The following is a 27,324-nucleotide window of genomic DNA, read 5'->3' as shown; positions in this document are numbered from 1 at the left end:
CTCCATATGTATATTATATATATATCATGTATGATGTATATCACATAGATAGTATACATATATTATACATAATATATGTCACATATACAATATATTGCATAAAATATATGTATTTGTTTCATTGAATTTATCTTTTTGGCTATCTTCTATTTATATGAAGCAGTATTGGTTTTCCATATATCATTGTGCCTTTTTTGGGGGGGTTTATTTTGGCCACGCCATGCAGCATGCAGGATCTTAGTTCCCTAGGCCAGGGATCTAACCTGTGCCCCCTGCAGTGGAAGTGTGGAGTTTTAACCACTGGGCCACCAGGGAAGGCCCCCTCACTGTGCCTTTTTAAATATATTTATTTAAGTTAAAAAGGGTGTTCTTCTCTTAAAAAATGAATAATAATACAGGTGGGATAAAAATGGGGCAAAAATTGAGAAAAGAATCTATCTACAATGTCATATTATTTGTGATATATTCTGATATTTTATTTTCTGTTTTATTACTTCTTTTTCTTGTTTTTTTTTAATGCTACTCACAGCCCACTAGATTGATTTTGTAACCCCGGGAACAGGCTATGACCTGAAGTTTGTGAAACATTGTTATGCAACCGCCTTGAACAGGACCTTGTCTCTTGGCTTTGGCATGATGACCCTTGACCCTGAGCAGAGGTCCCCAGCCCAGGCCCTGCACTTCAGAGGGCCTGCTCCCACCTCATCTGGTTGAGTCCCTCCCCACGGGCTGCAGAACCTAAGGGCTTTCAGGAGCCTGTGCCCCTTCTCAGCCACGCTCTGGGCCCCCAGGACCCTGGAATTCCCCACCCAGGCTACTCTGAGCCCACTCCAGGGCCTGCGTGGCTTTCTTTGTGGGCACAGCCCTAAGACCAAGAGGCAACCAGGGGTGTGGATGGACCTTGGATGTGCAGGGTGGGGTGTCCACACTCACATGCTGAGGGACCCAGAGTGGGAAAAAAGAGGGTCACCGTGGGCCTGGGCCCTCCCTCTGTGCTTGCCCGGTTAGCAGTGTTGCCTCTCAGTGTCAGGGGTGAGCTGGCTTTGGACACCAGGCTCTGCACAAGGACCAGGCCAGGGGTCTCGATCTGCCATGGGTGGAATCCAACACTGACCCTCCCATTGGCCAGATTCCCCTGTGGCCCGCCCCTGCCCGCATCCTTCCCACCTCACCCAGGCTGGCTTCGTTCACTGCGGCCCCCAGCTTGGCTTTGGAGTCTGTGACTCCCTCACTTTACTCCTGGGGTCCCTGCCCCAGCCACTGCTGCTTTCTTCCACTCCCCGTTCAGGAATGATCAGAGACCATGGCGCAAAGACCACAGCGCTTTACTTCTTGTCGGAACAGAATGGATAAATGGGGAGCCAGTCAGCCTTCAGGGAGGGCGGGGCTGGGAGAGTAGCGGGCTCAGGCCACCAGTTCCGGCTCTGGCTCCATCCACGTCCTACCTCTCAGGCTGGGCTTTGTTGACTAGTCTGTAGGTCCTTCGAGGGGAGGGAGGAGGCCAGGCACGGTGAGCCGGCGGGGGCTCAGTCTCGGGGTGCCCATCGGGTCATCAGCGCCCACTTCCAACGGACTCATCTGTCATGACTCCGGCATAACCGGGGCAACTGCCTACACTTGCCACCTGTAGGTGAAGGAAATGGTTCAGTCATGAGTCGGAACAATATCGATTATTGCGGTGATCTGGGTGCCGGAGGACGAGCCTCCCCTCGGGAGGCTCCAAGGCAACTCTGAGCAAGTGACAAGAAGCTGATGGGGGAAGAGCTGGTGCAAAGGTCCGCAGGGGGGGCCTCCCCCCACCCCTACGCAGAGGAGCCCTAGCTTGTGTGTCATTTATGTGTTCAGCAAACATTTATTGTGCACCTACTCTGTGCCAGGCAGTGACCTAGGCACTGGGAACACAGTTGGGAGCAAGAATGGATAAAATCCCTGCCCTAGTAGAGCTTTCTAGTGGGGGAGACCGACAATGAGAAAAAGAACTAAGTCAAGTGCACATACAGTGATGTGTCAGACAGTGGTGCATGCTGGGAAGAAAAATAAAACAAGGAAGGATGCAGGGAGACCCAGGAGCTGAGGGCATCCTCATGGCAGTGACTAGAGGGGCCTCAATGAGGAGGTGAGGGGGGAGCCACATGGACATATGGAGGAAGGGTGTTCCAGGCATAAGGAACAGTCAATGCAAAGGCCCTGAGGCAGAAGTAGACAGGTGGGGTTAAGGGAGAGCAGGAAGGCCAGGGGGCTGGGCCAAAGCAAATGAGGGGGATCTTAGAAAACAAAGGGGACTTCAGAGAACAGCCCTCTCCCATCTCCTGGCTGCCACCCTTACCTACACCTCCCTGTCCCTCTAGACTCACCTCCTACCCCTCTCCTGCTCACACTGCCCCAGCCACCCTAGCCTCTTCCCGTGGTTATTGCAACACGCTAAGCTCATTCCTGCGTCTGGGACTTTGCACTTGCTGCTCCCTCTACCTGTTTTTAAAAATCAACTTCCTTATCAGAATCCATTCTGATTTTACCTCTTTAGAGGGAGTACCTCTCCCCGTCCTTCTCAATCCATCTTTATTTTCCTCCTGGTAATTCTCTTTTTCTGTACCTCTGCTCCACTCTGTTCATTAATGTGTTGAGCTGTTTATTGTCATCCCCCCACCAGCTGTGAGTTCTCCGAGGGTGGGGACCAGGGCCCCCAGCATCACAGCACAGGCTGGGCACAGAGTAGGTGCTCACAAATGTCACTGGAACAGTTTATGGCCCCAGAGCTAACATATAGGCTCTGCCCTCACACAGACCTGGGTCCAGTCATTCCCTGATTTTTCTGTGCTGTGTGACCTTGGACAAACTTCTCAACTCTCTGAGCCTCACTTTTCCCACAGGGGAGAGAACAGGGTCTGGCACTAAGTCAGGATCTATAAGCACAAGTTGAACAACTGAGGCAACAGTGCTTGACTCCCTGATTCAACAGGATCAGACACGCATCAGCGATCTCTTTTTAATTCTATCAGTGTTCCGTCTCCCACCTTAAAGCAAAAAGCTGAGGCTGTGCCCATTTTCCTGATGAGGAAGTTGGACAAGAGAGGTCACTCATAAAACTTGGCGTGGGTTGTACAGCTTAACTGAGAGCTTGCAAACTGGTTGCCCTCGTGTTTTACTTAATCTGTAACTTTTTTTTTTTTTTTGCGGTACGTGGTCTTCTCACTGTTGTGGCCTCTCCCGTTGCAGAGCACAGGCTCCGGACGCGCAGGCTCAGCGGCCATGGCTCACGGGCCCAGCCGCTCCGCGGCATGTGGGATCTTCCCAGACCGGGGCACGAACCCGTGTCCCCTGCATCGGCAGGCGGACTCTCAACCCCTGCGCCACCAGGGAAGCCCCTTAATCTGTAACATTTTTTAAACTTCTTAAAAAATTAGTTTCTCCACTTGTTAATCTCCCTTTGCCCCCCTTCCCTGCTCGACACTGGGCCCTGGGAGGCTGACTCGAGAGGCCGCAGCCCACAGGCCCTGGAGGGAGAGAGGAGGGCAGGAGGAGAGAGAGGCTGAGGTATCCGATCCCCTCGACCCCTGCCCCGCTCCCTCCCGGTGGGCTTACCAGGAGGCACGGCTGGAAACCTCTCTCTGAAGCCACAGTTCCTGCCTGGGGCCCCCTCCTCCACTTCCATCTCTCATCAGGCCCTGGCGCAGCCATTACCTCTCCTCACTCACGCAGCCCGGGGCCATCAAAGCTTCCCGCTATTGCTAATCCTGGGGAGCTGCACCATCGCATTCCCCTGCCACCGCTGTGTGAACAAGCGCAGGCTAGCCTGCTGGAGAAGACCACCAGGTGAAGAACTGAGGTGCCCATAGAAGCAGAGCTCCCTGCTGACCCGCGGCTGACCTCAGACATGTGAATAAATCCAGCTGCAACCAGAAGAACCATCCAGCTGAGCCCAGCCTAAGTTTCCAAATTGCGGAATTGAGAACTCAGTAAATGGTTATCATCTTAAGCCACTGAACTCTGGCGAGGCTTATATGGATATGCCTCCTTTAAAACAACCTTGCTCAGGGGCCTTCAAGAACCTACCCTCCGTCAGAGTCCAAGCCAAGGCCTCCTCCCTCCCAGTCCTGATGCCCCTCCCCCCCAACCCCGTTCTCACTGGTGAGGATGACGATGCCGGTGATGAACAGCACGGCTGCCACCAGCAGGCCCCGTTTCCGGAGGGTGCCCTCATCTGCAGAGAGAGAAATGGAAGCGTGTGGTGAGAGGGGCCTGCACCCTCCTCTCCCCACAGCCTCCCATGGGTAACTCACCATAGGAGAAGGGGTCGTCCTCGCTTGAACCTGGAGGGGACAGAAGGGAGCAAAGGTTTGTGGAGTGAATCGGTGAGTGAGAGTCAGAGTCAGAGCAGAGACACCTGGGTTTCAGCCTTGGTGCACTTAGAGCAAAACTGAAGTCCTTACTCAGCACACAGTCTGGTTCCCTTCACCTCTAACCTTTTCTCCTCACTTGCCCCCCTCACTTAGTGGGCTCCACCCCCACCCCCCCACCCCCGCTGGTGACCATGCAGACCCTTTCTCACCCCAGGGCCTTTGCACTGGCTGCTCCTGCTGCCTGAAGCTCCCTTCCCCAGATGTCTACCTGGCTCCTCCTCAGCTCCTTCTCAGTGAGGTCTCCCTGGCCCTTTACAGAAAATACTCTCCAGTCGTTCTCTCACCCTAACCTAACCTAACCCTAACCTGCTTCATTTTTCTTTTTTATTCCTTTTTTTCTTCGTTTTTCTTGATAGCAGCTTAAAACCACCTCATATATAGTTATTATGATTCTTATGTATTGTCTCTCTCTCCCCATGAAAACCTTTCCTTCATTAGGGAAGAGATTTTTGTCTGTCTCATTCACTGCTGTACCCCTGGCACCTAGAGCAGTGCCCAGCACACAATAAATGCTCAATGAATATTGCTTGAATGAACGAATGAACTCTCTATATGACCCGTGGGTGTATCATTTCCATCTGTTCACTGGGGTTGGCTGGACAGGAAGTGGAAGATAAGACCGGGAGGGGAAGAATCAGGGTGCCCCTGCAAACTGAGCTCCCTGCTGACCCCAACCTGATCTCCAATGCACAGGTAAGTCCAGCTGAGACCAGAGGAGCACCCAGCCAAGCCCAGACTAAACTTCTAAGCTGCAAACTTGAGAGCTACATACATGGTTGTCTTTTTTTTTTTTTTTTTTTTTGGCTGCGTCCGGTCTTAGTTGCGGCATGTGGGATCTTCACTGTGGCATGCAGGCTCTTTTAGCTGCGACACGTGGGCTCTTTTAGTTGTGGCATGTGGGAACTAGTTCCCTGACCAGGGATTCAACTTGGCCCCCTGCGTTGGGAGCGCCAAGTCTTAACCCCTGGCCCACCAGGCAAGTCCCTAAATGATTGTCATTATAAGCCATTGGGTTTGGGGGTCGTCGGCATGCAGCACTCACTAATGCATTCATTCATCTATTCAGACATTTCTTGTGTGTCTACCCTGTGCCCACCCACAAGAACACCAGCCCTGAAGTCAGGTATTCACCCGACACCTGTTTACTGAGCCCTATTCTGTGCTGGGCAGTACTGAGGCGCTAAAAACACACAGTGAGTAGGAAATAGCCCGTGTCCAGTCTGGGAAGGGAGCTACTGACCAGTCTGCCTGAGGGCGGGGTCCGTCCTGACGTTTTTGCCTGGGAGTTGAGTCTTGGGGGGCGTGGGGCCTTGAGTGGGATCAGCAGAGAGAGTGGCCAGAAGATGGTGGAGGGCAGGAGTGAGCCGTGGAGGGAAACAAAAGACAACTGAACGTCTGCGTCTGGGAGAAGCCCCTCTCCCACGCCTACCTTCAGGGCGCAGGCCAGGTATCCCCGCCTCCCACCCACAGAGGCAGCCAGGAGTGGCAGGTATGGAAATACTGCAATAAGCCTGCACCCCCCGATTAGGACCAACAGCTCCGACTCCCGAGGAACCCCTGGCTCCTCTCCTAGGACCTCCCGGACCACCCCGTGATCAGGAATAAAGGGTCACATCTGTCAGAGCCACACAGGGGCCTCCAGAACCCTGACCCAGTTACAGAGCCTGGAGATGCTTGTTAGAAAACACGTTGAATTTTGCCTCTGCTCCCAGACCAGAAACACCAGCGGGTTCCTCTCTTTAAAAAAAAAAAAATTCAATACCCAAGGGAAGACCTGCCGCTCTGGCACTGAGAAATGTCCTCAGTGAGGCGGCCATCCCTGCCTGATGCCCCGGTGTGAAGTCAGCATGCAGAGAAGCTGCCTCATGACCTGGCACCCCAGGCCAGCCTCAGCACCTCGTTCCCTAAATAGGAACCGATTACGAGATGTTCAGGAAAAGTTCTTCCAAGAAAAGGGATGAGCCAGATCCAGGGTAAAGATGGAGGGACCACAGCCTCAGTGGTACGTGGTGCTCATGCCCCGCCCCCCGGCCCTCACCCCGGCCACTCCGGTGTGTGGGAACCTGGGCTCAAATCCTGGTTCTGCCACTTTGCACTGTGTGGCCTAGGGCCAGCCAAGTAACCTCTCTGGGCCTCAGTTCCCTTTCCTGTAAAATGGGGTACTGACAGCTCCTCCCACATAGGGTAGCTGTCAGCAGTGAACGAGTGACCACGTGAAAGCTTAGCACAGTGTGTCCTGCATGGAGCAAACCCTTAGCACGTTGTTGCTATTGTCTACCTGGCTCTCACTCCTCCCTTCTTCTGGCAACAGTCCCCTTTCTTTGGGGGGAAATGTTCCTGCTTCCCCAGACCATCTGGGTCTCCTGTTGTAACCCAGCCACAAGGGGGAGCATGTGACCCAGTCTCACCTTTCCCTACCTTTCAAATTCCAAGTAGGGCTTTTGAGTGGACGCTAGGTGACGGAAGTTCTGAGCTGGCCATCTCCTTGCCAGGTGGAAAACAAGCTCCAGGGCAAGAGAGACAAAGATGAAGAAGGGAGAGAGGCTCTGGGGGCGCTGGGCTCAGCAGTGCCTTTTACCACTTGGCTCCTTGACCCCCCTCGACCCAGTTGAATTTCCATCACGTACAACCAGGAACAAGGAATACCACATAGGGTAACCCAGGTCAGCAAGGACTCAGAGTGAGTGAATCCGGAGATGTGAAGATGTTTTCTCATTTGGAAAATGTGGAAACAGCTGCTACACCCCCAAACCCCACTGTTGTACAAAATAAAATAAGCTCCCTTCCCCAAGACACCGTATTTCCATCTGTTGTAAAATTGTTTTAATAGACAGATTCTTTCAGAATGAGATGCTTTACTGCCATCACTGGGAAGTTGTAACAATGATAAAAAAATCTACAAGTAGAATGGTGTGACCTTCTAGGTAGTGCTCTTGTGCAGTGCCCAGTCTGAGCAACCATGCGTGCAACTCAGCCTGGGAGTGGCCTAATCTACAGTACTTTCCAGTGGGGGCTGCCTCTCAAATATGGATCATCACACAGGCATTAGAGACCCCCTATTACCTTTATTTTTGCTCATCCCCCCTTTCCCACACCTCTGGTAACATTAACCCCCTTGTCCTGAGGGGAGCCACCTCTTCCCTGACTCTTGGTCTATGCAGATCAGACATGGGGCACAGACTCAGGGCCTGACCAGTCAGAGCTGTTCATTTCCCAGGCTCCCATTGGTCAGACATAGGCACATAACCCCAGCTGGGCCAATGAGAGTCAACTCTAGGCCTTTCAGCTAGAGATGCACTCTAGCTGCTGAGTTTGTAGCCTAAACTTAGAGCTACGGGACCACCTTTGTCACTAAGAGGGGAAAAGCCGCTTGAGAATGAAGAAAACAGAGCTGAGAGAGGAAGCAAGTCAGTCATGATGACAGTGCTTGAGCCCAGCTGTGCCTGAAATTGGTGCCTCTGTACTTTACAGAGCGTATATCGCTAATACATCTTTTTTTTTTTTTTCCAGTTGGGTTTTCCGAGTTTTGCAACTGAACAGCTCCTGCTCTAACATTAAGAAGATCTACACCAAGGAAACACCTACAGGTACATTTCCCGCACCAGCCCTTCGAAGGGATCTGAATAAAGAGGGTTCCTGAGTCTACCAAGTTTGGAAAACGCTGCAAACTAGATGCTCCCTCTTGGGATGTCTGCTACAAACAAGCTTTATTACGACTCCGAGAAGTCCTGCCAGATAGAAACATGTTTAACTTTAACTCAGAGTTTCCCGAATACCTTTGACCGCAAACCGAGAAAATTTTTTTGAAAAATGTATTAATTCCCCAAACAGGTGCTCTGAGAAACGTACTCAGGGAAATGCCGACCTAGATGGAGAATTAAACACAACTCATATGTTGCTGTTCTAGTCCCAGGCTCTACCTTGCGTGCTGCTCTTGTCTGTCCCCGGACCTGGTGTTAGAAGCACATCCATTTCCGTCGGTTGCTGGGTGTGGATCTCCATCTGGTTCGGGGTTGCTTCTACTCAGGTCGGAAGAGAAAGGAGGGGAGGGTAAGAAAGAAGCGAATCAGGGACCTGCAGAAAGCAGCAAGGGGCCCTCTCCCCTCCTCAAGTTGGCAAAAATCAAAGACATCCATGTACAAGTGCTGCTGTGGGGATGAGAGAGGGGGACTCTCTCACACGCCGCTGGTGGCAGGGCAAATCAGTGTGCCTTTGCCCCACCGTGTCGTGGGTAAACTTTACAGCCAGGTTCCTGGACCCTCATCCTAGCCGTGTCACTGACTTTCGGTGACACCTTGGGTGAGTTACTCTGAGCCTCCTGTAAAGCGAAGCTAATGCTCATTTCTATCTCAGAGGGTTTGTGTGAGGATTGAATGAGTGAATGAGGGTGAAATATTTAGAACCATGACCGGCACTTAATTTGTGCTATACGTGTTCAAGGAGGAGGGGACAGGCTTGCTCATTGCGGCACTGCAAGCAACAAGAAGCACTGGAAGCAACCAATATGTTCATCAAGATGGGCATGGCTTCATCAGCTGTGCACAGGCACCCTGCAGAATGCCACGCAGTGAAAAAGACCCACATGGATGCTTCTATAGGACTGTGGGAAGAGCTTCCAAACACATTATTGCATGGGGAAGAAAAGCAAGTTGCTGAACAACAGTCATACAGTACCCTTAAGCTCCCACAACGACACCTCCCAATTAGTATGTTTTCCCCAGTTAATACACACGTGATGCAGTATCACTGGGGAACTACTCCCAATGTAACACTAACAGTGGGGACCTCTCAGAGAGGGAGAAGAGAATGAGAATGGGGAGTGGATGAAGGGATTTCATCTTACCTGCAATATTCTTTTTATTTCCAAGGAGAACGTGTTTATGTACCACTAAACATTAATGGACAAAACTGGTGAACACTTTTTGAATGGTGTTATATTCCAAGAAAGGGTGAAAGAAATGATTTGAAAATTCAAAAAAGGAAAAAGATAAAGAGATAAAAGGAAGAAAATGAAGGGGTTGACATACAGGGAGTTTCTGGGGTGTCTGCAAAGCTCTATTCCTTGACCTGGCTGACGGTTACATGGGTTCAACTTAGAGTAATTTAAGTTGTACACTTATGGTTTTTATATTTTTCTATAGGCATGTTATTTTTCATGATTTCAAACAATTTTTACAAGAAGTGAATGGAGTTAGCTGGCTGCCCCACGACAAAGTAAACCTGGGGATTCAGCACTGGGGGACTGAAATGGGTAATCAAGGACCCAGAGTGTCAGAGGAAGAGGGGCAACAATGTCTGTCCCAGGCCCACCTCCCCACCCTCTGCCCCTGCCCAACTCATTACCAGCCTGCAGGGTTGAAGTCTGAGGCGTGGGCTGGAGTTCTGGTTGGACGGTGTCTGGAGTCCGGAAACAGGAAGAGAAAAGAGAGAAGATGCAGAGAAGGTGCATGGCTGGAGGTACAGGGGGATTTCCATAGCAACTCAAATTTGATGTCATGGAAACGAATTAATCCAGCCATTTGCTAACTGCCCAGATGGGATGCCAGTATCTCCCTGGCCTCAGGCCCTCCCCTCCCACAGATGTCTTTTCCCCTACTCAGCACACACCCGCGTCTGGTAAGAGCCCCCTGAACTTCCTTTGGGGAACCATCCTTCCCTGACTGTCAGTCCACTTGGTTCAATGGGCCTGGCAGCAGCCCTGTTGGAGGTTAAACACGAGACCCGGGTCTGGCCAATGAGTTTTCTATGCCTGTGGCCACAATGATCCGCTCACAGGTGGGTGTGTGACCTGAGCCTGGTCACTGACACTCAGCTCTGGGGCATCTGCTGGATCGGGGAAGGGGAAATTCTCTTTCCTCTGGATTCTTAGCAGGTAGGATAGAAGCTCCAGGTCTCTATGGGCCATCTTTGCTCCATAAAAGGAGAATCTGCCTGAAAATGAAGCCATCACAGAGAAAACAGAACCGGGAGATGGAGACACGTTCCTGATAGCATAATCTGAGCCTAGACGGAGCCATGCCTGAAGGTTTACCCCTGGACTTTTCAGTTACACAAATCCAAACAATCCCGTTTGGTCCAAGTTTGAGGTTTTTGTTGCCATTGTTATTTGCAATGACAGGATCTTGACAGACCTGTCCCTCTTTCCTCACCTGGGGCTGGAGTCAGGGCATGAACGTTCTCAGTGACTGGGTCTGCTAGAGTAATGGATGTGGCCTCCTCCAATGTCTGTCCTGGGAAGTCAAGGATGAGAAGTCAGGGAGGAGCCTCTGGTCCCCCTTCTCTCACCGAAACCCCTACCCTGCCCTCCCTCCTGAAACTTTGGGGGATAACCAGGAAGTCCTGTCTGCTGGCGGAGCAGCAGACAGATGTGTGATCAGCTTTGGTGGAAGTGTTTTAAGAAATGCTAATACCCCAGCACCCGACCTGCAGCTGCCTCTCCGTACCCATCCTTGTGGGGTGAGAGAGGCAGTTTAGCCTAGGAGCCCAGGTGCTAGACTCAGCCAGGGCCCTGATCTCAAAATCTGTTCCCAATAACTTCCTTGCTGTGTGTCCTGGAGCAAGTGAAGCCCCTCTCTGAGCCTCGGCTGCCTCATCTGCAAAGTGAGGATAATACTTGAATCTACTACTCAGGACCGTAGAGAGGGTGAAATGAGATGGAGGTCTCCCGCACTGCTTAACATGCAGTCAGTGCTGGATAGAGCCACTGTCCCCCACCCTGGCCCAGCCTCCATGCTCTCCCTCCTGGACCATCACACAACCTCCTCCCTGGTCTCCCTGCTCCCATCCCGCCCCTACAGTCTGCTCCCCACACACAGCCAGAGGGAGCCTGTGAACCCCTGAGTCAGATCAGGGCCCTCCTCTGGCTGCATCTCACTCCTAGTAAGAGCCAAAGTCCTCACCTGGCCCATAAGTCCCCCCTCCACCCGGTCCCCTGTCACCTCTCTGACCTCTCCTCTTACCACCCTGCCCCTTCCCACCCTAACCCTAACCCAAACCCGAACCTGAACCCTGGCCTGCCTGCTGTCACTCACATCTCCAGACAGCACTCGTTCCTTACATACCTGCTTGGCTTGTTCCCTCCTCTCCTTCAAGTGTCTGCCCAAATGTCACCTTCTGGTGAGGTCTTACCTGATCACCCTATTTAAACAATCCTCATTTCTCTCCTCTGTTTTTCTCTGTAGCACTTTTCACCTTCTAGCATACTATATAATTTACTGATGTGTCAGTTACTGTGTGTCTTTCCAACTAGAATGTGAGCTCCTGTTTTATGCAATTGCTGTTTCCCCAGTGCCTAGAATAGGATCTGCTCAGTGAACGCTTGTTGAATGACTGAATGAACACAGGAAACCCATTTCATCAAAGAGAAATGGGGCAGCTTCAGTGCAGAGTTTGCTCTGGGTTCCAGGGTTGTAGCCCAGCCCCTCCACTCACTAGCCTCTGGCACAGGGCACTTTCCTTCACTGAGCCTCAGTTTCCTCATCTGTAAAATGGTCATGACAACAGCATCACAGAGTAGAGCTGGAGCTGAAACAAGCACCTGTCATGTAGAAAGCACCTGCAAAGGCCCCCCACAGGGACTGCCTTCAGAAAACACTTCTCAGGTAAGGGTGAGACATCTCCAACTCCTGGACTGGCCCCAGCTCACCCTTTTCCCTAATCATATATCACCCGGGGATCCCAGGGAGCTGCTCTGCTGTGAGTCCGGTGTTCCTGGCTGCCAAGTAGAAAACCGACACCCACCTCCCCGCCAAATCAAACTCCGTTGAGTCCTTCTTGGAGGTGAAATGGAGGATGCTCAGCAGGACAGGCCCTGGCCAGACTCGTTGGAAGCGGCCACCCAGGTCTGAGGTACCTAAACAGGGTGTAACCTTGGCCCCCTTATTGGGGCCCCCACTTCCTGGTGCCAGCTCAGGAGGGGACTGAGGACACAGGACAGAGCGTCCAAAGTCACCAGCCGTCCACCCAGCAACACATGCACCCGGAGCGGGGCTGAGGGCTCTGCAGCAGGGTGGAGTCAGGGCTGGGCCTTACCTCTGGCGGGGAGAATCAGGCCAACGAAGACCAGGAGACACAGGCGACCAAAGGGCGACATCTAGAGCAAGCCAGAGCGGGGGTCAGCCATGATGTCAGTGAGGCAGGCCCAGGGCAACCCGCGGGGACCCTGCAGCCCCCTTCCTTACCCTGAGCAGGCACCTCTGGCTTCAGAGACCCCTGCCAGGGTCTTTGGCTGCGGGAAGGAGGGCCAGGGGGAGGGTCTCAGAAGTGGGGATCGCCAGCAGTCGCTCCCTCTTTCCCTCTGCAGGTCCCCAAAGAAAACAAGAAGCATCAGACTAAAGCAGGCTTCAAGTAGCAGCCACTGCACGGGGCTGAGGCAGAGAAGCACTCAAGGGCTAGGCAGGACTGACCGTGCAGGGCGAGGGGAGGGATCTGGGGCACCGGAGGAGATCTGAGGACCTCGGTCCCTCCCTCCGGGGCAGTCCTCAGAGCAGAGGAGTCAGCTAGGAGGGGGAAAGAGGAAGAGTGAGTAATGTGCTCCTGATCTCAGAGGAAAAAGTGAGTTGGTGTTAGGGGCCTCCCTGCAGGGACAATAGAGCAGGATGCTGGGCAGATCTGGGAGGGTGAGAGGGATGGAGGCGAGCTGGGGAGACTGAGGCAGGAGGAGAGAAGCAATGCCGCACACGGAGGTACTGGGGAGCCGGAGGGACAGGGAGCATGCATGGGGGGGGGGAGCGGAGAGGCGCCAAGAAGATCGCTCTCTACCCACCTGAGCCCGGCCCCTGGGCAGAGGGGAGCGGACGGAGGAAGATCGGAGGAGAGACTCACGTCAGAGCTGGTGGTCCCGAGCCGCCGGCAGCCTCGTGCGGAGAGGGCAGCTGCAGTGGCTGAGTCCAGGCGGAGGGTGTGGCCAGGGGAGCGCTGGCGGGCGGGGACCGAGACGGGCTCAGTCATTTCCTCTTGGGTTTCCTGGCTTCAGAGCCCGGGGTGGGAGCAGGAGGGGGAGACGTTGAGGGCTATGGGGGGGCTGGGGTGAGAGGCTGGGCGGAGGCCTCCAACCCCCCGGCCTAGGGGAGGGTGGGGGTGGGGAACAGCAGGGCGGGCAGGTCTGGGCGGGGTGGGGCTCCTGTGGGGAGGGAGGGAGAGCGGGGGAGGGGTCTACTCTGGGGTCTGGGGATGAGAAGGGAAGGGGCAGCTGGGGGCGGTGGCGCTGAGGGAGGGAAGGGAAGCTTGAGGGGCTCTGAGAGAGAAGGCGGCCACTGTGGCACTGCGGGAGGGGAAGGAGAGGAAGGGGGAAAATCTGGGGATGGGGGAGACAGCTCCCCAGCTTCAGCTCTGTGCCCTCCCCAGTTTGGTCCCCACAGATGAGAACACACAGACAGAACAGGGGGAAAAACCAAATGCACATTTATTAAGCTCAAGACATAGACGCTGAGGGTGCGGGGAGCAGGGAGGTGCCGGGGAGTAGCACACAGGGATTGTGGGGGGCCGAGGGTGGACTCCCGGGACCCCAGGAGCTGGAGGCCTGAGTCCCTGGGTCTGGGATGCAGACGGGCTCTTTGGGGGGTCGTAATTGCCAAGGCCTGGGGAGGTGCAGCGGCTCCAGCCTTGGAGTAGGTGGGACGGCTCATTCAGGGGAGCGCTCCCTGGGCAAGGCTGGGGTCCCCACCGCCTCCACCTGGTCCTCAGGCTCCCGCAATCAGGCAGGGACAGTAGTGGAGGTGCCCAGGGCTGGTCTACACGCCGCCACCTCCAGGGGCTGGGGTGAGAGGGAGTGAGAGAGAGAGAGAGAGCCATGGAGCTCCAGTGGGCAGCAAGAGGGGTGCAGGCAGCCCCCCGCCACACACTGCCAGGGCCCCTTCATGGAAGTCAGGTCTCCAGACTGTCACCCTAGAGCTAGCCCTGGGAAGTTGTCTTGCCTCCCTGCATCCTAATATCTGGTCCATAGAGGGACACCTTTGGGGCTTTTGTCCTGTCCCACAGGACACTGTCATGAGAGGAACACATCTGTGATGAGGCCGAAGACCCCTGGCCCAGCCTGGGCTTTTCTGTGGTGTCCCCCCACCAGAAAAGGAGTCTCCAACCCTCTCCCATGCTCCCAGCGTCCTCCTATACCCCCATTCCTTTCCAGCACACCATCTCTGGGACATTTGGATACAACAGGAATTCCTATGTCTCCCACCCACTTGGGCCCATCATTCAAGTGGAATGGGTGAGAATTCTGTACATATTCTTAGACTGTGGCCAGGTACCCAGGCCAACCGTACCCCCCCATCATCCACAAAGTGACCCATTAATGTTCTTAAATCTCATTAAATAAACATGAAACTAAACACATGAAATTCCACATCAAATCCTCCAAATATAGAGTACCCCAAGACCCATTTTTTTAGTTCTAAAAACTTTATAAGAGGCAGAGTTTCCCATCTCTGATTTTTTAAAAGTCCCTGGAAAGGACACAGTTCCACTAAAAACAGGTCGAGATATTTTTACATAATTAAAATTAACACCCCCAAGGAGTCACAATCTTTCATCTACATGCTTATCCCCCCTCCTACATCCTACATCTATCCACCTGCACTCACTCTCCCCCTCCTCCTCCCTCCACCCCCTCCCCCCTCCACCCCCCCTTCACCCCACCCCCTCCCACATTCCACCCTCCTCCTCCATTCTCCACCCCTTCTAGGGACTCCTTCCCCCTCTTCCTCTATCCCCTCCTGCACCCTTCACCTCCTCTTACACCCCCATTCTCTTCACTCTTTATCCTATACTTTCCATCTTTCCATCCTCACACTCATATTCTCTCCTCTATTGTCTCTTTTCCAATATCAATTTTTTTTTTTTTTTTTTTTTTGCGGTACGCGGGCCTCTCACTGTCGCGGCCTCTCCCGTTGCAGAGCACAGGCTCCTGACGCGCAGGCTCAGTGGCCATGGCTCACGGGCCCAGCCGCTCCGCGGCATGTTGGGATCCTCCCGGACCAGGGCACGAACCCGGGTCCCCTGCACCGGCAGGCGGACTCTCAACCACTGCGCCACCAGGGAAGCCCTCCAATATCAATTTTTAAAACCTGTATTCTATATGTCTCTCTTTTTGTTTTTTGATACAATTATTCACAAGCCTTCCTTCCTTCCTTCCTTCCTTCCTCCCTTTTTCTCAGTCATTTCATCCTAGATCTTCCCAACTGAACACTAAAGTCTGGAAAACATTCTATCTTCCTGCCTTCTCTAGTGCTCAACTCTGCCTTCATTCTACCAACATCCTTTTCCCATGTGGACCCCTCTCTCCACAGGCTGTGGCTTTCTCATCTGGGGAATTAGTTCATCCTTGCTTTTACGAGATTAGGTACTTGTTTCTGGGCTGTTTCAAGGACCCTTTAGGACATTTCACATCCCGCTAACTTCATGTTTTAACATGTTTGATCGGCAGGGTCTCAGCTCCATCGTTGGTGGCCCCATTCTTAGGGACATCCAGTGCAGTTTCCCCTCTGACTCCCCTCCCTGCTCCCACCCATCTTCCCAGAACCACACCCTTTCACACCCTCACCTGAGGAGGGAAGCTCCGACTTACAGGATTTGCATGTTGGGCTGTGGAAGCAAAGATGAGAGAGAAAAGCATAAACAGGCTCAGTTGCGCAGGCTTTCTGGGAAACACCTGGCAGGCCCCGGGGGCCCTTTTTTTTGGCAGCCCCCCTGCGCCCCAGGCCGCTCCCACCCCTCCCCGTCTCTCCCCACTGCTGCCGGACCTCTCAGACCTGGAGTCCGCCTTCCTGCACTTCATCTTCTTGCCTGTTAGGACAGAGACAGAACAGAACAAGGAGACAGGACATAAGGGTCTGGACAAAAGCCAGCAGGGGAACTGCAGGTGCCCAGGGCTTTGGAGCCCAAGAAGGGGTCACACTTACTGATGATGATGAGGATGCCCAGCAGGAACAATATGGTGGCCAGAGTCATGCCCACGGTCTGGACAGTGTCATAGTCTGGGGAAGATATGGGAGGACATCAAAGTGGGGGCAGCACCTCAGCTCCCCCGGAGCCTTGGCCTGGGTTCAAGGCTGCAGGCTCCTCCAGTGCGTCAACGTGGGGATCGAGTGCATGGCCTTGGGCGTTGGGCGCTCCCCTTAACCTCTCCTCTTTACCCTTCTCTGGATTGTTTGGCCATAGATATAGATAAAGATATGAACTTCCTCTATTGCATATATATATATATATGTATATATTTCAAACAACCTTCTCTGTGGTCTCTCTGTCACCCATCCCCCTACTCAACCCTCCAGCCATAGGGATCCTGTTAACACCTGAGTCTGCTCAGGGTCTTCCTGAGTTCAGAGCACACCACTCCACCCCCTCCAACTTCCACTGCATTGCGAGGAAAAGCCAAAGTCCTCCCCACAGCCCATGAGGCCCTGTACCATCTAGTTCCCATCCCTTCTCAGAGCTCATCCCACTCCACTCTCCTCCTCAATCCCCTACTCCAAGCACACCAGTCTCCCTGCAGTTCCTGGAGCCTATCAGGCTTGGTCCTACCTCAGGGCTTTTGCACTTGCTGGGCCCTCTGCCTGAAAGCTCCTCCCCCAAATAGCCCTCCCTTACCAACTTCTGGGCTTTATTCAAATGTTAGTGACACATTCTCTGACTGTCTCATTTAGAATTTTCCATGCTCTCCTCAACATTTCCTAATCTCATTCTCTCTTTTATTTTCCTTCATAAGAATTATTCTTGTCTAGTATGCTGTAGTAAACATTTATAAAAATATTAATTTATAAAGCAACCACTCCGTACCAGCAGCAGCCCAGGCCCCTGCCCTCAGGGAGTTGTCGTTCATATTGTGATAAACAAAAGAAAACCAAAAATCTCAGTCATGTGACCATGGCTAGATGTGGGTGTAGCCCCTCTTGCTGGGGAGTCAGGAGGGCTTCCCCTAGTAGACAGTCATTATTTGATCTGAGGCCTGAAGAAGAAAAAGGAGCTGTGTGGAGAGCTAGAGGAAGAGTATTCTGGCAGAGGGAACAGTAAGTGCAAAGGCCCTGAGGCAGGAAAGAACTTGGCGTATGGAGAAGCGGTATGAGTGAGCAATGGGAGAGGGCAGGAGGGTATTTAGAGGGAGAACTGGGGTCAGTTCTGCTAGACCTGGAGTCATTTTTTGAGCTTCAGTGCTGTGGGGAAGATTTAATGATATCATCCGAGTAACTCTTTCCCACAGGCCTTATAGGTAGGAACCATTACTATTCTTTATTTACAGAAGGGCCCAGAGAGGCAAAGTTTCTTGCTCAAGGCCACACAGCTAGTGAGTGGATAATCCAGGATTCAAATCCCGACAGCCTGGTGTCAGAGTTGTTTGCTTCTCTGATGATCCCAGTGCACCAGCCCAGAGTGCTGCTGAAGCCTAAAGAGGGTCCACAGAGGGTACCCCCTCCCCAAGTCTGACTCGGCCCTCCATGAGCCCAGCTGATGTGAATTATATCCACATGGTCACATGGCCAGTGGGCCAGCACGTAGCGTGTAGCCATAGCTGAAGCCACTTCAGCAGTGACCCATGGGGATCTAGAGCCACCCCTCCATCCAGCCCCAGGGTACCCTCATCACAGCATCTGCCACTCACCGTAGTAAAATGGGTCAGGTTCCTGAGGAACTGTGGCAAGGAGGCAGAGAAAGAAAGAGAGGGGGAAAAACATTTCAACAATGAGCTTCTTAACATTTTTGAGGATCCTGATGGGGCCACTGGTCCAGTGGTTTCTGTGTAGAAATCAGATAATGAGACCTCTTGCTCTGGATGATGGCCTCATGGCCAGACACGAAGCTTAAAGAGAGGAGCATAGGCTGGATTCCAGCCCCCACTCATTCCATTGGTCGATACCTTCCCTTGTACAGTGTACAACCTACCTAACCATACATGGCGGTCCTGGTCCTAGCCCCCCGTGGAGGTCTAATGCAAGCATGGACTCATTTCCTGAAATACACATATATACTCCCGTTTGCGTACGATGCTGAGACTCCAATCCCACTGCTGAGTGGACTGCTGAATGTATCAGCTGCCCCTGAACACTCCCTGAAACTTCTCAGCCATCTGAGAGCCCCAAAAGGCAGGCACTGTGGCTACTGCTCTCATCCACTTGCTCCTGACACCAAATCCAGCAGAGCAGAGATGTCCAAAATTTTATATTATATTATATCATACTATATTATATATATATATATCCTATATTACTTATTTCTCAGACATCAATTTAAAGATTCAAAATTGACTTTGTAATAACTTTCCCAGTGTGTGTGTATAGGCACGCATATGTATGTAGCTGTACCACATAAAACATACTCATCCATTGGAAGACTCACTCTGATTTCAAAAACGTTAACATGTGGATAAAACGTGTGTGTGTCTGTGTGTCTGTGGATTTACTTTTCCCCAACTCCCACCTCCCTGTCTCAAACTATATTCCCCTTCAGGAGAGCTCAGAACATCCTTCCCATTCAAGAAACCCACCCTGATGCTTCCCTAATTCCTCTGACAGCTTTTAGTACACTCTGCCTTGATCAGAGCACGATTCTCCAAAACAAGCACCACTAGGGGAGTGGGGGTGGGGGTGGGGTATCAGGAGCGCCAGGGAGATGCCAGATGTTGTCATTAATGTTCTTCCCCTATCCAGGCTCAGGAAGGTTGGCTACCTTGAGGTTGGGAAGGGGGACATATGACTCATTCAGGCCAATGAACTCTGCAGCATTTAAGTGCCCGCGCAAGAGCTCTCTTTTGCCTTTGGCCTGGTGATACGAATGCTCGAGATCGTGGCTTCTCCAGTTTTCTTTGGTGAGTAGACACCCCCCAGTTGACCTGTGGTGGCCATATAGTCTAAATGAGAAACCTACCTTCATTGTGAGAAGCCACTGGGATTTTTTGTTACCACAGTATACTCTCGTTTAAACTGACTCATGCAGGTGGCACCCAGGCAAGACCCTGATTAGCACTGACTCACAGTGTGTAAGTTCACCCTTCTCAGTTCCCTGTCCAATCTTCAAAGAGCAAGTCTTAAATAGGAGCTGATGTGACGCTACACTTTCCAACCCTTGTTAATCTCCCAAGATGAAACAGGCCTTGGGTTCAGGGCCTTCAGCAGGCAACAATATCTAAATAGACTGTTATGACGTTATGTGCTTTTCTCCTTTATTTATTTATCTAGGCAGCATTTGATGGCACTGAGTCCATGCCAGGCTCTCTTCTAAGCACTTTACAGATATTAACACAGTTATCTTCACAGCAGCTCTCTGATATAGGCGCTATCTTCATTCTCATTCCACAAAAGAGGAACACTGAGGCTCAGAAAAGTGAAGTCACCTGTTTAAGATCATTTTAATACTTGCCTTCAGTGTAAGACCAAAAAAAAAAAATTCCTGATTTTCCATTTGTGGTGGCAGTATAAAATAAAGCTAACAAAGTTTTTTAAAAGTTAATTCTTTGAAGGAAAAATGTGAAATAAATATCAGTGTGGGGAACATTGGGACAGGGCAGAAATCATGAAGGTGGTACTCATAAGCGTCAAGATGGGGAAACATTATTTTAGAGCCATCTGTGCTCTGTCTTAGCTCCCCCACCACATGGAGAGAAAATGTATTGGATTCATCTCTACTGTTAATCCTGGCATTTATAAAGTTTTTCAAAGAAGTTTTCTAGAATGAATGAATGAATGGATGAATGAATGAATGAGCTCCTACTAGGCTGCAGGGACACTGCATCAGAGGTGGAGCAGTTAAATTATCCTGCTTTTGTCTCCTGTGCTTCCACACATCCTGCCTCCCCAAACCATCACAGAAGCCCAGTGGGTGAGCGCCTGCCCCAGAGTCCTCTTTGGTTCCTCCCTGGGTGCTCCTTGCTCCATGCAGAAGTTCCTCTTCTGGTCTCTGCTGCCCCAGCAATCTGGGTCCTCAGGACGAGACTGAGCTAAGGGTGGAGCCAGGAGGCAGGAGAAGGAATGTGCACCACTCCTGGCCAGTTGCCAAGGAGACATCAGGAAGGAGGTGGTTACTATGGCAACTGGGGCATCTTGAGAGGTGAAGACAGTTGATGGGTCTGGGTACCCCAGGCTGGATAGGGTCCTGTGTGGGACTTGGGGGTTGGGTTTCTAACTCTGGAGCCAAACTTGACTGCCTCTGCTCCCTTTGTACCTCCTGTTGTTGCCTCTGCAGGACTGGCTTCTGGCCAAGCGGAGGGTCCTTCTTAGGGATAGGGACCCAGGCCCAGCTGTGCTCCTGCATCTTCTTTCTGTCTGTCCCCAACACACCCTCCTGCTCTCTGATGGGGTGGGGGATGGGGGGATGCGGGAGCCATCCCCCGCCCCAAAACAATCCATTCACTCATTAATTAATTTCATTAAGTGGTTTGCAACAGGCAACATGCATTTCCTCCCCCGGGGTTTCCCAAGACCTGTGGTCCCCTCTCCTGCTGTGACTGGAGAAAGGGTGTGGGGAGGTGGAGGCATCTGTCCTCCCACCTCTGCCCGTCTGCTGCCATCGATCTTGCTAACCACCATCTCCGCGAAAGGAAGCACTAGGCTCCCGCCAGGCTTGCTGCCTCAGCCCTGCCCCCTCTCCCTAGGGTGGCTTCCAGCCTCTGCAGCCGCCCCCCCACCCCCACCCCCCCGCCCTGCTTCAAATTCTGCAGATATGGCTCAGTGCAGTAGCCCCCACCTCCCAGGAAAGCGGGCAGGGGAAGAGAGATCAGAGTGGAATTGGGGTTTCCTTCACTTGCCAGAGGTTCCTCAGCACCGCTGGCCTCTCCCCTGGCCCTGCTCTCGGCGCAAGAGACCCTCCGTTGCCCACCTCTCCCCCACCATGGAAGCATCCTTCCTCTTGCCCATCTGCAGAAGCAGGCTCAAGAAAGGGGGCTGTTGGGGGGGTCAGTATTTCGGGGGTGCATAATTGGGCTAATGGTGTGAAATGTAAATATCTGTGTGGGCGATGGAGGTAGAGAGGGGCATCTGTGTGCACACCCAAGTGCACCTTTCAGACCAGACGACACCCCGAATGTGGGCTGGGAAGGAGGGTCCTGACACCCATCCCTGCCCATGGGGGCTCACTGCGGTGGTACGGGCCCCACCCTGTGCCACCCCCCCTTCTCTTTTCCATTTCCCTCTCACGCTGTGGGGCCATCTCTCTCTCTCTCTCCCCCTCTGTGTCTTTATGCCTCCCTCTCCATAGTTGCCTCAGTCCCTCTATCTCTCAGTCTCTATCTCTTTCAGGCTCTCTGTCAGTCTCTTTCTGTATTCCTTTCGGTCTCCCTCTCTCTTGCTCTCTGTCTCTCTCTGTCTCTCTCTCACTTCCTCCAGCTCCTATCTTTCCCTCTTTCTCCCTGCTTCCCACTGAACCTGCCTGTCAGAGATTTCAGGAAACACCCACCGTAGGTGCCAGCACTAGAAAAAAAAGAGGCATATGGACCCCCTCCCCTTACCCTCCTGAAATCTGCGAGAACCTCTGTGGCTGCAGATCCACCCGCTCCCACCTTCGAAGCCCATCTCTTCGAGTCCACTACCACCGCTGTGCTGGACCAGCCACCCGGTTGCTATAGCTACCGGTCCGAGCATCCTTTCTCCGGGGACTGCCGCTCTCCAACCACGGGTCCCGCACAGGAACGACACCACCGGGAGAAGGTGTCCAAGAGGCCTGGAGGGGTGCCAAGGGGTGCACTGCAGGGGCCTCCGCCCATGGTAGGAAGGGACATCCCCTTCCCCATTCCCCTCCCCTTCCAGTACTGGAATCTCCCCAGATCCTCTCTCCTAAGCTCTAAGATCCCGGAGCCCCCCCTGCGCCCTCTCCCCAGGCGACGCTCACCCTTTGTGGTGACCTGGGTCGGGGTCGCCATGCCAAGCCGGAGCAGGGGTCGGCTGGATGCCGAGGCGGTGAAGGCGCGGCTGCAGCAGCTGGAACCGGGACGGACTGTTGTCGGGGGGAGATGGGGGGAGCCCTGGTGTGGAGGGGGCCGTAGCCAATGGGGGCCCAGAGAGCCCGCCCCCGTCCCGGCCACCCCCGCCCCCGCCCCCGCCCACTGCCGACGTCCCCGCCCTTTCCCCAAGGGTGGGGGCGCCCTCTGCCGGGGCCAAGGGGGCGCCCAGGCTTTCCGCGCGAAGGGACTGACAGATCCACACCGCTCTGTCAAGACAGAAAAGCACGTTTTATTGGAAATCTGAGCGGCAGACGGGAGTTTGTGGGGGCAGGGCTGGGAAAGAGGACAGTCCAGATGGAGGTGGGCGCGCGGAAGGTGGGTGGGAGGCGTCAGGTGCCAGGGGAATTCTGTGTGGGTGAAAAGGGTAAGAGGCAGGAGAGCCCTCCAAGCCCCCTATCCCAGCCCTTCGCCCCCTCCTCCTCCCCCCCTCCCCCCTCCAGCCTAGTCAGAGCTGCAGGACCTGGCTGGCTTCCATCGCACCAGGTGTCTCTACCGCCTGCGGGTGGACAGACCTAAGGGGGAACACATAGAGTTCGGATAGCAGGAGGGGCACCCCAGCTCCTCTGGAAGGTGGGAGCACAGCAGGGCAACACCCCGACCTCGGGTTTCAGATCAAGCCCCCCGCTCCACGCGCCCACGGAGGACCAGGAAAGGGGTTCTTGGAACCAGCTTGCATCCCCAAACACCCGAAGTCTCCCCAAACTCACGGCGGATTGAGCTGCGGAAAGTTCCCTCCTCTTCATCAGGTTCCCCAGTCCTGAGAAAAGAGATGCAGAAGGAATTGGGGGTGGAAAAGGAGAGAGGCAGCTACACCCGGGAAACCCCAGTGCAGCCCCCACTTCACAGACTTGTGTACTGAGACCCAGAGATGGGCGAGGAGCAGGTTCCGGGCTGCCAGAAAATCCAGTGCACCCAGGAGCAGTTTAAGTGTTTGGCAGGAGGCGCTCCAGGCCGGTAACAGAGAGTACCTCCCCGAGGGCTGGAGAAGGAACTAGAATTTGGAAAGGAGGTATAGCCAAAGCGACTTGAGGGCAGATTGCCTGGAGACGGCCTAGGTTAGAAACCTAGAGCCTTCATCTTGCAGTTGAGCGATTTGGGGCGTGTGACCACCTTCCTGTGCCTTGGTTTCCTCATCTGTAAAATGAGGTTAATAAAAGCACCTGCCTTATAGATATGGTGTGAGGGGTAAATAACACATCATGAACCAGCATCCTGCACGTGGGACACACCCAATAAATACTACCTTTATTTATAATAACATCTACAAGTATCTTAATACCGACAAGGTATTCATACATTGCCTGGGCTTTACATTTTTATTTAAGGATGAATCAGAGAGCTAGAAACAGGACTCCGAGCTAAACTGGGCCGCCAAGTGAGGTGATCTCATTTCGCCGCGGCTCTTTCTTTCACAGCACTTACGGCGCTTCGTGATTTTATATTTGTGGGTCTGTTGGAGCCCATCGCCACCGCCCCCACTGGGCCGGACGCTCAGCCAGGCAGGGAGGGCAGTTAATTCGTGGCTTGGTCTCAAGGCCTGGCTTGGGGCTGGACACGTAGTAGGTGCTTGATACATATTTGCCGAGGGGTCTCTCTGGCTCTGGATTGAGTGGACTTCCGGCCTCACCCCCAGTGCTCCTTCAGAGCGGGAGTAGATGAGTGAGAGCCCAGAGAGGCTTCTTACCTCTGCTGCTGGTTGAATTTGCACCGGCATCTTCTGCCTGTGGGTGGGGGCGTGGGGAGGAGTGCGCTGAGATTACGCTCTACGCGGCACAGCGAGCCAGAGCTCGCGCTCGCCAGGGCTGGAGCGGCGGGGGGGATAAGGGTGGGGCAGGGACAGGGGGGTGCTGGGCCTGCAATAGAGACGCGGCTGGCCCGAGGGAAGAGTAGAAGGGGCAGGGCGGAGCCTAGGACAGGGAAAGGGGAGGGGCAGAAACAGGGGCGGGGCCGAGGGCGGGGCCGTAAACGGGGCGGGCCCGGGGGCGGTGATAGAAGCGGGAGCGGGGCCGAGGGCGGAGTAGAAGGGGCGGGGCCTAGAGCTGCGATAGGGGAGGGGCATAAACAGGGGCGGAGCCGAGGGCGTGAGGCCGGGGGGGGGCAGAAATAAGGGCGGGGCCAAGGGCTCTGATAGGGGCGAGGTTGGAGGCGGAGCGGGGACTGGACGGGGTTGGGACAGACACCCGCAGATTCGCGGCTGGAGTCTGGGTAGGGGTACTCACTCAAGATGATGAGTATGCCCAGGATGAAAAGGATCCCGGCGATGATGAGGCCTCCGATCCGCAGGGATTGGTAGTCTGTGGGCAGCAAGGAGGAGCGTGAATGCAGGGAGGGGAGGAGGAAGGATGGTAGAGGGGCCGAATGGGGAGGAAGGGGCAAGGAGGAAGGATGGGGAAGAGGAAAGGAAATCAATGAGAGGAGGAGGGAGAGATGTGGGAGAAGGGGGATCAGGGAGAAGAGAGGATGTAAAGAAAAGGGAGGGGAGGAGGTGGGCAAGGCAAGGAGGAGGGAGGAGACAAGGGAGTAGGGAAGGATGATGGTGAGGATCAGGGAGAGGAGAAAGGCAGGTGGCAGCAGAGGATGAGCCATAAGATACTAAGAGGTAAAAGGAGAAAGATTCAGAGAGGGATGAAATAGACAGAGACCAACAGAGAGACAGAGACAGAGGGAGATCAAGACAGAAAGAGTCGGAGAGCCAGATCAAGAGAAAGAGAGAGAATGAGAATGACAGAGACATAAACACTGAGAGTCTAGAGATAGATGGAGACAGAAACAGAGAGAGGTGGGGGGAGGGGAGGAATGAGGAGAGGACAGGCGAACCCAGCCCAGCACCCCCTAACTCCCAAAGAAAGGTGCCCCTCCCTCCCTCACCATAGGTGAATGGGTCGTGTTCCTGTGGCGCTTCTGGAAAGAGAGAAAGAAATCAGGGTCAGATGCTTCCTGGGATCCTGGACAAGGAGGGGCATAACGAGACCTTTTGGGGTTTTACATTCCTGGGCCGAGAGTCTGGGGACTGCTGGACCCTGAGCAGGCTGCCTACCCTCTCTGGGTCTTAGCTGCCCCGCTGCACTGTCCTGGGTGGAGCAGCAGGCACCTAACTGCCTCAGCTCTCCGTCTCATTACAGGTTGTCTCTGATTCCGTCATTCACAGGTCTCCATCCCGCCCTCCACCTTTGCCTGACCTGGGGCATCCTCTCCCCTCCCCCAGATACCAGCCTGTAACTGAACCCCACGTGAGACCCCAATTTCCTGGTGCCTCAACTGACTCAGTTCAGATTGGAGTCTCCAACTTGTTTCTCTTGCAGGGTTTCCCCTACCCTTGCCACCCTTGGGGCTGAAGTGGGTAGTGGGCTGCCTTCCCCGGACTCACCTGCGTTGACCGTGGCGAGGAGACCCACACAAAGAACCAAGATGTGGCTGAGAGATGCCATTGTCCTGGGGGACAACAAGGGTCAGGAAACCTGTACCCTCATTCCCCCACCTTTGGGGCCTGAACTCTCTTCAGGGGACTGTCTCTGTTAAGTCAGAGACAGTCCAGGGACTTAATTTCAAAAGCGTCCATCATCCAGGTTGGTCACCCTGAGAAACAGAGGCACCCTCCTGCTTCACTGGGACACAGCATCACGAAAACAACCCACACCATGGGGGTCACAGAGCAGCAAGGACAGGGGTGAGACACACACACAGTCCACAGGGACTTCCCGCAGGCCAGGGCCGTCCCCACAGCAGGCCCCAGATTCCCCATGCCTACCCTGGATGCCTTGCCCCACCCAGGTGGAGAGACAGACACACTGCCAGGGAAGAGGCAGCCAGGACATGCCCAAGGGCCCACCTGCCCGCACACCACAGCCTCACCGTGTCCGTAATATCCCAGCTCTCCTGCCCTCAGCCGCTGGCCCGCTCTCTGCCTGACCCTGGGTATAAATATCTCCCATTTCACCCTGGAGGAATTTGCCTCGCACAGGCCACCATGGCAACAGCCTTCCTCCCCCCCCTTGGGGGTCACGCACAACCCTGCCCGGGTGAGACTGGGCTGCCACATTGCCATGGGCTGCCCCCGTGGGAAAGGCCACCCCTTCTCCTCTCCTGGAAGAGATGAGAACAGGGAAAACGTCCCCTTTGCCTGCCTCTGGATGACATCTTTCATGAACGGACAACGCCAGGCGAGTGACCTGCGGCCCAGACCAGTGGGGCTGAGAGAGAGAAGACAGATGCCAGGGGCAGGAACGCACGCACACATGCACACACGCGCGCACACACACACAGTGGGGCTGGAATGGAGACGACGCCCACTCCCTAAACTTCTGGTTGGAGCAGGACATGGGGTGGAGACCCAGGCACACGTTACTCCTTATCTGGGCCTTCTGCACCCCCAAACAATGACGCAGCCCAACCTACACCCTACACATGTGAGTGTCCAAAACCCACACCCAGCCAGGGTGCACGTGCCACAGCAGGAGCAGGGAGGAGCTGCACCCACACTTCCACCCCTGGGAGAACCCCAACGTCCCAACCACACTCCCTTCCTCTTGGGTCTGGCCTGCCTGGGAAGCCACTCCTGTTCCCAAAATAGGCGGCCCAGCCAGGCCAGGGGTGAGGCCTGGAGGGGAGGGGCAGGGGACGCTCACCCCAGTCAGGCTGTCCCCTGCCGAAAGAAGGCCCCAAACGTCCGGCTGTGCCCTGGGGCCGAGCACTTTGGACCCCCTGGCCCAGAGCTGGCCGCGCTGCCCTCAGCCGTCTCCCCTCCCCGCCCCACCCCACCCCTACCCTCCCCAACCGGCAGCTGTAACTGGAGCCGGGCTGGAGGGGGGCCAGGGGGCGGCCCCCAGCCCAGACCGCCCTGGCCCGCTAGGTTAACTCTCTCAGCTCAGAGAGAGGAATCGTAGGCAGCCGGCCGTGGGGAAAGCTGGGGAGAAGAGGTGCCGGCAGGGAGGACTGTGTTACAGGCGCACAAACACACACACACACACTCACACGTGAGCCTCGGGCGCACCTCAGAGGGCT

General features: G+C 54.1%; 2 protein-coding genes and 1 pseudogene across 17 annotated transcripts; 1 reads left to right on the top strand and 2 right to left on the bottom strand.

Annotated features, from left to right (window-relative positions):
* Positions 1 to 1,308: 1,308 nt before the first annotated feature.
* FXYD5 (FXYD domain containing ion transport regulator 5) lies at positions 1,309 to 25,347 on the bottom strand. Of its 12 annotated transcripts, XM_033413885.2 has the most exons (11): positions 13,165 to 13,296; positions 12,806 to 12,898; positions 12,581 to 12,696; positions 12,432 to 12,492; positions 10,550 to 10,630; positions 9,744 to 9,797; positions 8,321 to 8,419; positions 5,641 to 5,709; positions 4,281 to 4,310; positions 4,127 to 4,201; positions 1,309 to 1,624 (listed from the first exon to the last, which is right to left on the bottom strand). In XM_033413885.2, exons 4-11 carry the CDS (start codon positions 12,490 to 12,492, stop codon positions 1,575 to 1,577), a joined length of 519 nt encoding a protein of 172 aa, XP_033269776.1. In that variant the 5' UTR covers positions 12,581 to 12,696; positions 12,806 to 12,898; positions 13,165 to 13,296; the 3' UTR covers positions 1,309 to 1,574. The 12 variants fall into 12 exon arrangements, with proteins under 12 accessions (XP_033269776.1, XP_049559024.1, XP_033269775.1 ...); XM_049703067.1 differs by lacking the exon at positions 12,806 to 12,898 and having other exon boundaries at positions 13,224 to 13,327; XM_033413884.2 differs by lacking the exon at positions 12,806 to 12,898 and having other exon boundaries at positions 13,165 to 13,305.
* FXYD1 (FXYD domain containing ion transport regulator 1) lies at positions 13,784 to 27,078 on the bottom strand. Of its 5 annotated transcripts, none has more exons than XM_049703061.1 (12): positions 26,949 to 27,078; positions 25,691 to 25,755; positions 25,192 to 25,224; positions 24,543 to 24,617; positions 24,008 to 24,044; positions 23,031 to 23,080; positions 22,212 to 22,316; positions 17,995 to 18,024; positions 16,298 to 16,372; positions 16,139 to 16,181; positions 15,940 to 15,980; positions 13,784 to 14,154 (listed from the first exon to the last, which is right to left on the bottom strand). In XM_049703061.1, the coding sequence occupies exons 2-12, from the start codon at positions 25,749 to 25,751 to the stop codon at positions 14,132 to 14,134; spliced, it is 573 nt and encodes a 190-aa protein (XP_049559018.1). In that variant the 5' UTR covers positions 25,752 to 25,755; positions 26,949 to 27,078; the 3' UTR covers positions 13,784 to 14,131. The 5 variants fall into 5 exon arrangements, with proteins under 5 accessions (XP_049559018.1, XP_049559019.1, XP_049559020.1 ...); XM_049703062.1 differs by lacking the exon at positions 26,949 to 27,078 and adding an exon at positions 26,153 to 26,813; XM_049703063.1 differs by lacking the exon at positions 26,949 to 27,078 and adding an exon at positions 26,165 to 26,813.
* On the top strand, positions 26,367 to 27,324 carry LOC117198235 (uncharacterized; annotated as a pseudogene).

Source organism: Orcinus orca, chromosome 20, assembly GCF_937001465.1.
Source record: "Orcinus orca chromosome 20, mOrcOrc1.1, whole genome shotgun sequence".
In the NCBI taxonomy this organism is placed as follows: domain Eukaryota; kingdom Metazoa; phylum Chordata; class Mammalia; order Artiodactyla; family Delphinidae; genus Orcinus; species Orcinus orca.
The sequence above is the reverse complement of the archived record's forward strand: the minus strand, read 5'-3'. Positions and strand labels throughout refer to the sequence as shown.

Excerpts from the sequence above, each read along its gene's own strand:
- FXYD5 (XM_049703066.1), bottom strand. The coding sequence starts at position 11,895 with ATGACCATTTTACAGATGAGGAAACTGAGGCTCAGTGAAGGAAAGTGC. Across the intron at positions 8,420-9,743 it reads GACTTCAACCCTGCAGGCTG|AAGCAACCCCGAACCAGATG; the intron begins GTAATGAGTTGG and ends CGACCTGAGTAG. Across the intron at positions 4,202-4,280 it reads GGACGACCCCTTCTCCTATG|ATGAGGGCACCCTCCGGAAA; the intron begins GTGAGTTACCCA and ends CTCTCTCTGCAG.
- FXYD1 (XM_049703061.1), bottom strand. The coding sequence starts at position 25,751 with ATGGCATCTCTCAGCCACATCTTGGTTCTTTGTGTGGGTCTCCTCGCC. Across the intron at positions 18,025-22,211 it reads GACCCAGGTCACCACAAAGG|TTCCTCAGGAACCTGACCCA; the intron begins GTGAGCGTCGCC and ends TCCTTGCCACAG. Across the intron at positions 14,155-15,939 it reads GTCGGAGCTTCCCTCCTCAG|CCCCTGGAGGTGGCGGCGTG; the intron begins GTGAGGGTGTGA and ends CTCTCACCCCAG.